The 13,779-nt window shown below is 38.1% G+C and overlaps 1 protein-coding gene across 6 annotated transcripts; it reads left to right on the forward strand.

Annotated features, from left to right (window-relative positions):
- Nucleotides 1-3,007: 3,007 nt before the first annotated feature.
- LOC103715686 (transcription factor LHW-like) lies at nucleotides 3,008-11,416 on the forward strand. Of its 6 annotated transcripts, none has more exons than XM_088702224.2 (13): nucleotides 3,008-3,175; nucleotides 3,492-3,618; nucleotides 3,730-4,133; nucleotides 5,026-5,232; nucleotides 7,321-7,399; nucleotides 7,498-7,539; nucleotides 7,677-7,736; nucleotides 8,513-8,605; nucleotides 8,705-9,751; nucleotides 9,951-10,052; nucleotides 10,768-10,908; nucleotides 10,979-11,104; nucleotides 11,188-11,416. In XM_088702224.2, exons 3-13 carry the CDS (start codon nucleotides 4,033-4,035, stop codon nucleotides 11,284-11,286), a joined length of 2,097 nt encoding a protein of 698 aa, XP_088558350.2. In that variant the 5' UTR covers nucleotides 3,008-3,175; nucleotides 3,492-3,618; nucleotides 3,730-4,032; the 3' UTR covers nucleotides 11,287-11,416. The 6 variants fall into 6 exon arrangements, with proteins under 6 accessions (XP_088558350.2, XP_089780776.1, XP_038980020.3 ...); XM_089924650.1 differs by having other exon boundaries at nucleotides 3,008-3,093; XM_039124092.3 differs by having other exon boundaries at nucleotides 8,513-9,751.
- Nucleotides 11,417-13,779: the final 2,363 nt, after the last annotated feature.

Here is a 13,779-nt window from a genome sequence, read left to right on the forward strand (position 1 = left end):
TTGCTTATGCAGAAACTTTTGTTCATGAACAACTTGCTACAGCACGGTATTTGGTGCTGGAAGAAAGCCAAAGCATCATGAATTTTACATGACGAAGCAACTGATACTGAGAGTAAGTTTATAAGCTCGCATTCTTTTCCCTTCCCATACAGATGCCAGATTCCTTACTGTTAATGGATCATAGACATTGGTACAGCTTGGTGGTGCGAAGACGATGATTATAGTTTGACTTTGAGAAGCTACTCGATGCAAGTTAATTAAAAGAGGAGTACTTTAGGCTGATGGATTGATGACGTTTGAAATTGAATGATCTATCCCTCTTTGCTTGTGGCTCTCTTCTGTGATCTCACCAGATGCTGAAAGCCTGTCTGCCTGTCTTCTTAGGCACCGAATCTGTTTTCGTTCAAATGAGCATTCACTCTGTTTAAAGTTGAATTTTTTTTTGCTGACCTATGGATAATAGTTGACCATTTCTATGTCAGTACCGTTAATTATGCAAGGAAATATAAAGCCACAGTTGTTCAACCCAATGAAGTTGTCTGTCCCATCCCCCGCCATCCAACACTGAAAAGGTCCTGGTTTTGGTAATACATCTCTAGCTAGGTAGTAGCCCTTCCATCATCATATGTATCATGGAGAATCAAATATCAACTTGGTTTGAATGGTCAGAAGAGGCAAGTGCATTGCATCTATCATTAATCTTTTCTTTTCTTTTCTTTTTTTAGTACGTTATCATTAAGGCCTCATCTCCACTGCAAGCCTTAACCTTTTCTTTTTCGAATGATGACGATGCATAGTGAGGTATGACCTTTCTGGTGTGTTGGTGGGTCGGTGCATGATCTCGTCCATCCTTTTTGTTATTATTATAAACTGGAGTGGTAGACAAAGGCGAAAGAGACCTCTCAAAGTCCCTCCTACCGATTCGCCCAGCATCCCTTTCACACGTCACAATCTCAGTTCTCTCCGTTGTTGAATGGAGCACAACAATGTAGAAGGTCATGCGCCGGAAGAGCTCCTCTTTCTTTCGAAGGGTGGTCGCCTTCTTAGTGCGGCTTTTATGATAGCAAAGGGTTCTTCTCCTGCATACCTTGTCATCCACCGCGATTAGGAGGACGGATGCAGTAGTGCTCTCTTGGCGATAAAACTGAAGGAAAGGAGGGAGGTAGGGTATGCCATAAGTTTGGGCCAGCTTCATCCCTGTTCTCCGTCTGGTTCTACCATTGGATTAAGGGTACGTTTGGTTGGAGGAAATTGGACTTTAGAACGAGAATAGAAATAAGCGATTTTTATTAAAGTCATTTAGTTACAAGAAGAGTTCTATTTTCATTCCGATTCCAAAAAAAAATGAAAAATGTCTCAATCCTGTAAAACTTAATTCCAACTCTTTTTTTTATTTAAATCTTACTTTGATTCCAGTCACAAACCAAACGAAAAATATGGCCATCTAATTTTTGTTCCAATTCCATTTGAGATTTCAACTGCGAACCAACCACGCCTTAAGCTGCTTTGCCATGTGTTGATGATGAGGATGTCATGCTATCATCTCTAAGGATATATTTGGTTGGAGAGAATTGGACTCTAGAATGGAAATAAAAATAAATGACTTTCATTTCAACAGTTTTTGTTGGTAGGAGTTCATTCCCATTTCAATTCTTAGAGGAAATAGAAATACCTCAATTTTTTAAAATCCAATTCTTACTCTATTCAAATTTTATTCTGATTCAAATTTCGATTACAGTTGTGAACCGGATGTTCTAGAGGGTATAGCCATTTCAATTTTCATTCCAATTAATTCCAATTCCAATTTTGGTCACGAATCAGATATGTCCTGAAGGTTAATAAGGTGATTTATATGGTGGCTCAGGCAGTTTGGTGATCAATCAAATGGTGGTGAGTTCCCATAAGCGAAATTAGGGAATGCACGGCATGAATTGCAATGTCACGATGGTTTTATCCTACCTTAAATGAAAGTAAAGTGAGACGTCTTTTTGGCTACCAGAGATACCCCTCCACTAATCTAAATTTGTGCATAAATTACTGCTAAACAACTGTTTTTGAAAATTGGAATCCGTGAAGCTTCCTAGCATATTGAATATCCTAATCTCAATTGCAGACCTTTATGTCGCATGCTATCGACCTCTTTGAACCCCTGTAATCACTTAGTTTTGTCCATGCTTGGCGTATGGGAGCATGCCCTCCGAGCCTAAAATCTTTTAACTAAGCCATAGTTGTGAATCGTAGATGATGGTTAATTTCCTGATACGTAGAGACGGATTTACAAGTCTGCAGATTCAGGATTGCGCAAAGTATTTGATAAGATTTTTTATTTCCTTTCTTTAAAAATGAACTTAAACATATATATCAAGACTTCAGGTCTATTGACACGTCGAACTCACGCATTTCAAAGTGGCGTTGTATTATTGCTTTCAAAAGTCAACGCTATCTGAAATATAGAAGTCGACGTTTTCTGTGGATATTTAGAAATAATTGTATATTTTATAGAGCAATGCTATTGTAACTGAGAAAAATCATTCAAACAAGGCCACTTCTGGTGCTTTGCACCAATCAATTTGCCTCATTTTGCTTCATTCAATGCGCCCAATCTCCACGCTGCGGCTGCTGTAACGTGACGAGAAAAATCGGGGAGAGAGAACAGTTGGTGTGAAATTATGCTGTTGAAGGTGCGAGCTTTAAAAAAACAAAAAAGAAGTGGCAAGAAAGGGTTTGATAATCACGTGCGAGGAAATGATTGGCGGTGGCGCATCATCCGACGTGGTTGGTGTGAAATTATGCTGTTGAAGGTGCGAGCTTTAAAAAAACAAAAAAGAAGTGGCAAGAAAGGGTTTGATAATCACGTGCGAGGAAATGATTGGCGGTGGCGCATCATCCGACGTGGCGTTGACGCGAGGAGAGGCCTATTAAATGCGGCTCTTGGACGTTTCGTGTCCGTAAGGTGAAAGGGGGTCCCTGGACTTCGCAAGGCCCGGTGAGAGAGAGAGAGAGGGAGCGCAGGGGTTTGTGTGGAGGGTTAGGACTCTGGGCGAGAGAGTGGGAGAGAGCCCTCGTTCGCGCTGAAACAAGGGCAAGATCGAGGTGTACTTTGCTTCTCCTTTGATTTCCGTTTATGGATTCTGGTTTAGTGGTCGAGTTGTCTTCTTGATAGTTTTGATTCGAGGTGATTACGTTTCTCGGCTGCGAACTGTGAAATATGGCGATTTATGGGTTATCTTGCGTGGTTTTCTGATTTCTTGATCTCTGATCGATGATAATACCTAATTGTAGTGATCTTTTGCCTTTCTTTACTGCTTTCTTTTTGCGCAGTGATCATCGCTTGTGTTTCTTGGCGAAACTAGATTTAGTTGGTCGCAGCATGATTTCAAAATTTGGAATTTTCAGAGTCTAGGTTTTTTTTTTTTTTTTGGTCTGTCTCCTGTTCGATCTCTGAAGAAAGTTCTTTTCTGCTAATTTTCATGTTTCTTGAAAATAAACAGATTGATAATTGAGGCCATAAAAATGTTGCCGCATGAAAAGACTCTGAAAATTGTCTCTCTCTGAAGTCGCTACCGTGGTAAAAGATATAGTGGAGGACGGCAAAGTTGGCTTGATCAAATTCTGACAGTTATGGTCTAGAGGGCAGCAAAAATTTGCCCAAGTTTTCATCTTTATCGAGATATCTTTTAACTAGATTTTATCTTTGCTGATTTTTAAGTTTAACTGTTGGTGAGACAGGTTATCTTTCATGGCTATCATCTCCAGCAGCGCCAATCGCATCGAGAAATTACTTGCCTTCTCCACCATCAAGTTGTGAATTAGATTGTTCTCGCTTTAGATCTTAGGGCATTTAGATACTGAGAGGTAGAGAAAAGGTATGGGCTGCTTGCTGCTTGGTTCAACTGGACCACCGATAAAGCGACGAGCTGGTTTGCGTAGGAAACAAGCAGGACGGGGTTCTTACAGAGGCAGTTAGGGTACTGCAAGGGTGTGGTGGCTTGACATTCTACCTGGTTTGAATCACTCTGTTTGACTTGGGCAATGAGAACTCCTGCTGCATTGAGGCACTTGTTAAGGAGCTTATGCCACAATTCTCTGTGGAAATATGCGGTCTTTTGGAAGCTTAAGTATGAGAACCATATGTAAGTTGTTTCGCTTTTCATATTCTCAGAAGTTACCTCAAGTTCTATATGCTAGGAGATTATCGAGGTCTTCTTTTAATAATACTGTGTTTTACCATTAATCTGCCGATGCCATGCGTATGCATGAACTGGCTACATCAGACACCCACCGATTTATTCTTAACATGCAGATGGGTTGCTCCTTTTGGTAATTCTTGTTCTGGATCATTCCATATCTACTTAAAATGATGCTTCCGGTAGTTTTTGGATTTGAAGCAGCTAGTTTTCCAGAAAAGGATGATCAGAGCTGTACCAAAGCCTAACAATGAAGCCGCTGCTTACTTTATATATATATATATATATATATATATATATATATATATATAATTTTGATGGTGCAACATCCATGATAACAATAACGTGGAAGTTATATTTGAGCTACATTTTCAGAAGCTAAGAAAAATATGCCTAAGTCAACATCCATATTCTTCAATGTTATTTGTGTGGCAATGCTCTAAAGGGGTTTGTAGATAGGCATCATGGTAAAACATCAACATCATGCACAAATAAATAATGAAATCAGTATTTGCTTTCTTTACATTATCGTATTTGCGTATCTATACTATGGATAGCGATTTACTTTTAGGGATAATTACATTACAGTGTTTGTTTATATTCCAATCACATAGGCTAGAAAGTGGTGCTCCTGTTGCTTGTCTTGGTTCAGGAGTATCTTGAGGTATATAAACCAAGATACTATTTCATCCAGGGGAAACACTTATATAGTCTTCTTTGCTTCTGTTATGGATTTTGAGTTTGGAAATAATTTCCTCTAAAACCTATTCATAAACATTAAAGTATGATTTTTCATATGTTAGTATCCATTTTTTGTGTCTTATGGTTATTTTTGCAGGACATTGACATGGGAGGATGGTTATTTGGACAATGCAAAAGAAGATGTTACCGTGGAAAATACTTTGCGTGATGGATTACCTAGTGCTGAACCTGGGATCATTTCATTTCGCTGTGATAAGGATGCTTGGGTTGGAAGTTCTGCGGGATGCCCCATTGAGATGGTGGTCGCAAGCATGTCATGTGAGCTGTACTCACTTGGAGAAGGGTATGCTTGCTTCTTTTTACTTTTTTAACAGATAGATTTATAAACTTCCTTGACATGTTAAAATATTATGTGAAATTTTCCTGTACTTCAATCTTTCCATCGGGGAGGATTTCACTCAACAAAGCACTCGCTCCCTCTCTCTCTCTATATATGTATACACACAGACACACTCTATTGCTTGATTGATTTTTGGCTGCAAATTTAAAATCAACAGGGATGCTACCAAAATGCCAATCCATATAGTTCAGAAGCTAATAATAATTCATAGGATCTATAGGTTTGTTTTAAATCCTTCATAGATGATGACAGGCATGGCATTCTCTTTTACTTCAGTTTTTAGGAAAATCTAATATATTGCTTTTTGTGTGTTGATTGGTGCAGATTTGGTGGTTTTGAAATGTTTAAATTCAATGTTTTGATGTGTTTGTTTCATCATATTCCATGACTTTATTTGGTGGATGTTTGCATTTGGTCTTAAGCCAGCATTATTCATCAACAAATGCAGCCCGCGAGTTGCAGTACATAGTCATTTTTCTCTATTTGGACTTCTAGAATCAATATTTTTGAACATGCTTCTACCATCGGTTAGTCTAGCCCGGTGAGTAGAAAACATTGTAATGACGGATATTGTTTAGTGCAATATAATATTAAAGCAATGTGAAGTCCAAGGAAATTGCTGAATGTACCGTAAACTTTTTTTTTCAGTTAATGCAGATCAATATTCACGTTATCCTCACTAAGGAGGTATAGGTCTTTTACCTTATACAGTTCTCTACCTTTGCAAGGATTTTCCAGCTCAAGTACTTAGAACCTCAATTTAGTCCAGAATAGTTATTTTTGCATAGTCATGTTGCAAAGCAGTGTTAATCAATTTATGCAATTCGTTGCTTCTTTGGAGAACTTACCATATCTTCTACTTGTGTGTTCAATGCTTATATTGTGGCTGATGATCTTTCTTTCATTGTACTAAAATACATACAACATAAGTATACTGCTCTCTTTAGATCATTTGTCCAATTGTCCATCATTTTATAGAGCTCGTACAAATTTCATCGACAACTCTTTTTCCAATTAATGGGCATCTATTCCTACAAATTTATTCTTCACCAAAATTCTGATGCTCTGTGTGACATAACGTTCCATTACTGTGAGTAAATGCCACTTGCAGTTCAAGCAACCTGAATTTCTTCAACGCCGTATATTTCACCCCACCCAAAGTATGTGTTGCTCCAGTCAAACATATTCTTATTCTTGTGCTAATGATCTTGCAGTTTGAATTCTTATCCTGCAACATAGGAATGAAACCAATATTTATGAGAGCTAATACTTTATAAAAACCTGCTCAACAAATAAAGTCCAGTGGATGTAAAGATTGTGACAATGTGTCAATCATCTTGAAAATAACCAGTATTTATGTGTAATACTTCATTCAATGGATCTTCCTTTTCACATAATGTTAAAACATTTTTCTTGACCTGCACTCCTTATAATGGTAAACTCGCACCTTTCTGTCCAACCAAATTCTGTACCATTTCTTGCTAGGGTTGAAAGACAAAGTCAAAATGATCTGGCTTTTATTCCCATACAAACGTAATTAAGGCCCTATCCTATCTGCACATTCTACCTGATCTGCATAATGCCAGGCTGCATATGCAGGTTGCCTAGGCTCAGTATAGGGCGTCCAAGGCAACATGTACCTGTGCAGCCATATGGACAGCTTTCTAGAGAAGCGTTTCTAGCCATTTTGTAGAAATATAGATACTTCGTTCTTTCCCCTGTCTAAGATCAGAAAGTGCCACCCATAATTTCATTCCACGAGGAAAAAAGGTGAAACACCAAAGATGGACAGAGACAAAGGAGACAAGAAGTGTAAAAGCCAAAATCATTAAGCAAAGTAGCAATCTTATGACGAGACTCATCCAAGTTGGTGTGTCCTAATGCTGCATATTAGTTGAACTTTGCTGAGCTAAATTTCTGGGAATCTAGTAGGTTATTTCATTAAAATTGTCTCTAGAATGTTACCCCCAAAAAAGATCTATTGAGAGTTCCTTTTGCTGCATAATTAAGTAAATGCTTATTACATAACAGGATTATTGGTAAAGTGGCCCAAACGGGGAACCATCGTTGGATTTTTGCTGGTGAATTCAACTCTAAGTCACCATCAAAGGTGAGATATTAATCAATCATTCCTAATTCTAAATTGATTAGTGTTGTGTTTTGACTTTGAATAAGGATGTGGACTGAGGCAGATGTTGCTAATTACAGTGCAGTGAGAAATGGCAACTTCAGTTTGCAGCTGGTATCAAGGTAATTGAAATCTTTGTAAACAGGATCAACAAAAACCTTTTGCTTTCAGTACGGATAAGTTAGTTCATTTTCAACCAAATTCTCCATGCATGACAACTGCTAATGTATGCACTGGTCATTGTTTCATGGTTTTGCAGACAATTCTGCTTGTACCTGTTATACCTCATGGGCTTGTGCAACTTGGCTCATCAGATATGGTGCGTTCTGTTATACCATTTTCATTGGTTGATGTTTGAATATCCTTAAACTGATGAAGGATGAATTGGACCTACTCTTAGGTAGTTGGGATAAGGCTTGTTATGATTTTCTATAGTTTTGAATTGTCCTTTTAATCTAGGTTCCTGATAAAGGGTATTTCTTTTGACTTAAAATGTTATTCAGTGGTGAACTCTTAAATCAGATTGTTGGACATTTCTATATTCTTTTTGTCTTCTACTCCTTGTAAAGCATAAGTTTTCCAGTTTGCTCCATTTAGAGCACTTAATACATATTATAGTTGGATATATGGTATTTTATCTTCTTGATTATCAGAAAAGGTGCTTACTGTCTGCAGTGAAGCACGGGACATGGTCCTCCTAAACTTTTAGAAGTAATAGCCTCCTTTTGCATTGTTTCTTCAGGATCAAATTAACCAATAATAATCTAGATTTTAGAACTTCACAGTTTGAATGAATCTTTTCAAGCTTGTTCTGGAAGCATATTTGATCTTCTATATACATCATACCAAGGTTCGCTATCTCGATACCGGGCCTTATACCATTATTATGCTGGTACAGTGTCAGTATGTCCGGTATAGGGGTCGGTTCAGCGTATCAAGACTCAGTACGTCCCCCATATCGAGTCTTGGTTCCATGCTGATATTATACGGCACGTTTAGTATGGGGTAGTATGCACCAGTATGGTGAACCTTGCATCATAAAATTATTGCATATATCCTGCCTAATACAAAGTTTGTTTTTCCTGCAAAGCACAGGTCATGGAAGATTCAACACTGGTGGTTCACATTAAAGATTTATTTTCTACACTTTATGATATCTCAGGGACTTGCAGTTCCTTAGCCCCAAGGGTTTATTGTCTGAATCCTTTCTCATCATTCACTATGCCTTTATTGGGGAATCTTTCAGCTCCTTCAGCACTTAATAGTGAGTTGTTTAATTCTATCCAGATGCAACAGTTGCCGACTATTAGCCCTCATGTGCTACAAGATAATGTTCCAACCTCACAAGATGTTATGGACCATATATTTGATACAAGCACAAGATCATGTAAATATGACAACTTATGGAATGCAAGGTACAGCGACCTGTGGATAGATCCTGCAGAAGAGCCATGCTTACTGAATGGTTCTACAGACCTTGATAAGATACTCGAGGGTGATATCCCCTTCATTGACGATGAAACGAATTCAATCTCACACCCTAATGATGTGAATCATAGCTTGACCTATGAACAGATTGCCTTATCAAATGTTTTTGTGAAGGATGCAGAACTTGGTGACCCTGATCTTTGTAAAGTCAGTGATGTGACAAATCAGGAATTTGAAAAGGAGCATGCTGATATAGATGACAGATTTGTCAATTTCCCCATTGGCTCTGAGCTACACAAAATACTTGGGCTTCATTTTAATAACGAACATGATGACTATGTAATGGCTGCTGCTACAAAAGCTGATGAACTAGGAAGCTCGACTGCCATATGCCAAACAGCAGGACCTGAATTTAATGGGTCATTGGTTGAGGAATCTAATGCATGGTTTGCAAAAGAAAGTGATGCAGATTATCTCTTGGATGCAATGTTAGCCAATTTACAGCATCCAAATGATAATTCATATGAGACATTCAGTTGTATGAAATCATGTAGTAACTCATCAGAAGAGTGTATGGATTCTTGTCTGACACACTGCAGAAATGAACGGAATGTCTGCAATTTGGGAGATTCATCTCCATCCAATCACGAAATGCTTACATTTGTTTCTGAGAATGAAGGTTCCACGAGTGCTCCGACTGATTCTTCATCCAAGAGCATTTGTATGTTGATCAACAAAAAGCAGAACAGTTGCATGGCCTGGGACAAAAATGACGGGGGCCCAAAGTCGTCGCAGACTAACAAAAGACGAAGAAGTAACAAACTTCACAAACAAAGGCCTAGGGACAGACAGTTGATACAAGACCGAGTTAAGGAGCTGCGGGAGCTTATTCCTGATGGATCAAAGGTGACTCTTTGATTGTCTTGTTGCATTACCTCCATGTTTGTGACCAAAATTATTTGTGTGCGCATATTGAACACAGCATAGTTGGCTTCATCTTTACAAATAAGTTTTTGCTTTGTTGGTCTTCTATGTGATCATATGACATAGAAGATGTTTTGCATCTGGCATCAGCCTTTTGATATCATCTTCTTCTATGATACAGTGCAGCCTTGATGCACTTCTGGATAGAACTGTAAAGCACATGTTGTTCCTTAAAAGTGTTTCCAGCCGAGCTGAAAAATTGAGGATGTCTGCAGTTCCAAAGGTACATTAGCCATTCTGGTACCTATCTATGATGACTAACTATAGGATATTCTATAAATCCAGGTTAAATTAGCTCTGGTTGATTGTTAATTTGGACTCTCCGAAAATAGTGTTACAATTGTAAATCTGCAGCATTTCCAGCTTCTTGGCAACTCTTAACCATTCCTTGGAGTTCTTAATCCATCCAGGAATGGGATTGCATATGCATTCACTTGCATAAATTGGTGTTTGTGTTTGTATCCTCAGGTTTTTTCATCATTCATGCATTTCTTTTGAACAGATTTCACTTGCTTGAGGAAATGACAAAATTTGGCTGTCTCGTTATTTTCTAAAGACATCCTTACTGTTATAACAGTTGTATTTGAAACTTGACACATCAATCCCATTAATATTGAGGTGGTAAATGATAGCCAGAAAATAATGCCTGTTCATGGAGACTGCCAAGGCCACCCTACACTCATGTTCTTAAATAATACCTGACGTTGGCAACTGAGGTCTGTTGTTATTTATTTCCTTGTCACCCAGACTTGATTTTTTTAACAGGTTGGCAGTTTTTTTCCGTCTTGTTTTTATCTCTTTAGTTAAAAATCAGTGAAATGCCGCATCATCTTAGAACATTATAAATTGACGATACGGATACTCTGTATGTTTGCAATTAATTACTACACACTAGGCATTAGTGAGCTGATGTCAAGTAACACCACATCAATTTACAGGTTACAGGTGAGGGTTGGAACTCTGAAATTTCTCAAACTCAGCAAAATGGAGCCAGTTGGGCTTATCAACTGAGATGCCAATCTGAAATTTGCCCTCTTAAAGTTGAAAACCTTGACCAACCAGGCCAAATCCTTATAGAGGTACAAGACTATATCATTGGTTAAATTCAATGCTATACAGTAACTTATCGCATGCGATTCTACAATTCAGATGCTATGTGAAGAATATGGGCTCTTTCTAGAGATCGCTCAGGTTATCAGACGTCTGGAATTGATCATCCTTAAGGGAGTTCTAGAAACTAGATCAGACAAGCTATGGGCTCACTTTATTATTGAGGTAGGTAAATTGTATCCCACTTTGCTGCAAAATCCTCATTTTAAAGAACAGGATCGATATATAACATTAGCGCTCGTTGACAGGCTTCCAGAGGTTTCCACCGAATGCACATTCTCTGGCCATTAATGCAGTTGCTGCAGCGCAATCCCAAAGCTAATTCTGGTTGTTTGGCAAGTATGTAAATGCTCCAGATTTGTGATCATCTGTGGACCAATGTGAGCCACTTTTATTAAGGTGACATGAACAATTTCTACAAACTAGTCTGTGTAATTCATAACTGATATGGAGAGCTGGCTTTTTAAGTTGCATAAATTATTACAGAATATAAGAAAGCTACTGCACACCAAAGAGCATACTGAGACTTTAAAAGAATGACTGCATGCTTGTGATATATGGAGCTACCGATAAATACATCTCTTTGGGTGAAATCTGTAAACTCTCGACAAAATCTATGAAGTAAACAAATCCTTGAGGAAATCACACTCAAGTAGGTGATTTGACCAGCACGATCATATGCCACCAGCCACGGTATACAGAAGTAGGGTGGTATGTCTTGACTGGAACAGGCAGCGGTATGTTTCTGTCAATTGCATCTCCTTGCATCTCCCAAACCAAGCTGTTAGATGCAATTGACGGAAACATATCACCCTTTTATGAACAAATGGAATGGTGAGATGAACCGGCCGTACTGGCCGGTTCGGTCTGGCCTGTAATACAAGAAAGAACATAAGAATACCTGTAGAAATTATAACAAATATTTACAATAATTAGCATTGGCAAAGGATGTTGACCCTAATAAAAACCATGGTGAAGATGGGTTAACCTAAAATATGTGGGATGATGGCTGTAGTTACTTAAGCATCTACAAAGATTATTAGACATAGTATGAGATTTCATAAAACATAATCTTCAGATAATAAAGTACATCCAAATTACGACTCAGCATGGAACAAGAAAGAATTTTAAATGAAGCTTACAAAAGTTAGCAAATAAATTTTCAAGACATAAAAAAAAGTAAAAATAATTTTCCTTCGATAAACAGGTCAAGTTCACTATCATATAAATTACTTATAGCTATGCAAAAATAAAAGCTAAAATCAAACTTTGCACGATCATTACCTTGAAACAGGAGGTTTAGCATCTTGCACAATCACTCTATCCATCTCTGGATCCTCAGTTAGCCCAAAGAATTAGGCATCAGACACAGGCGAGCAAGCAGCAAGAATCTGCTTATGAGCTTGGAATGTCTCATCACCAACCTCAGAGTAATGTGCTTATGAGCTTGGAATGTCTCATCACCAACCTCAGAGTAATGTTAGAACCAATACAAGATTCCAACAGCTCCTTAAGACCCTTACCCATGTTTGGTGGTGGCAAAGGTATAGAAAATTGCCTCGGTATTTCTATGCAATTTCTAACAACCACTGTGCAACGCATGACTAGGCAATCATCCATAAGATAATCTGATGTTTCCAATGCGGTCCTGAAGAAAATGCTTATAATGCCTAACAAAAGATTTTCAGAATAATCTATAAAACTTCGCATTAAAAAAGAAAATATAGTTATGAGTCAAAAAGGTACAGAAGTGGAAATATACATCGTGTGCACAAAGTAGAGAACCAGCACAGATAATACAAAACAGAACACCTTATTGAGAAAATACCAGCCAGGTCAGGGCTGATAAAAGATCGACAACAAATTTGTCCAGCACAGGACAACTTTGCCTAGTAGATGACACTGCAGAATAGGGAGTGGATTGGTCTCACAAAATGAAATGCTTTTGACAGCGTGTCTCATCAGATTTTAATCTGTAACCGATCACATTCCTGCTGACTCCCATATTGGTTGGGCTTTTATTACAGAAATTTTCAGTGCTCCACTTACATTTGTAACTAAGCTGTTTTTTCTACTAAAAAAAATCCCTTTTCAACATCCCTGAATTTCTGTCAAATAATTTGTTAATTAATTATCTATGAGCATTTGTTACAAGAAAATCAGAAAATGTCATTAAAATCCTCCTCTATAGGCATCAATTGTGAGGAAATCAGATAATATCATATATTACTTAGATATCTCTGACTGCTTAAAGTCTGGGCTTTTATTGTTCCAAGAACCAATGCTGACATATGCTGAACTCAGTAGAGCATAAATAAGAAAGCTTAGCAAGAGTCAAAACATCGTCAAGAACTCAATTTGACCTCAGCCTATCCTCTTTCTTTACAGTTGCCGGCATCTATGCCCCTTGCCCAGTTTAAACACATAAATCAAGAAGCATTATTTGTATTCTATCTAAAACATTCCAGCACAAACAATTTAAGAAGAATTGTAGCACAAAATCATATCATAGTGACACATGAAAACATGATGGGAGATTTGAAAAACAAATAGCTATAAAGAAACTATGGCTGGAAGCATATCACATTCTCCGATTCTATTGAATCCAACCAAGAAGCAAAATAAATAAACGAATAGCGAAGCCTGGAACACAGCTGCAAATAGGAAAAGAAACAATAAAACATTCAAGAACCAAATATGTTCCTGCAACGTACCACATTCGCCCACCCCCTGCATTCAATAACCAGCCAGCGCCGGATCGAAGTTGCTGTGCACCTTGTGCTTCCCCTTGCCGCTCTGGTCGAGCAGCTTGAACAGGAATAGCACCCCCGTGCCCTCAC

The sequence above is a fragment of the Phoenix dactylifera genome, chromosome 8 (genome assembly GCF_051530095.1).
Source record: "Phoenix dactylifera cultivar Ajwa chromosome 8, Ajwa_hap1_PhDact_Kaust_v1.1, whole genome shotgun sequence".
Taxonomy (NCBI): domain Eukaryota; kingdom Viridiplantae; phylum Streptophyta; class Magnoliopsida; order Arecales; family Arecaceae; genus Phoenix; species Phoenix dactylifera.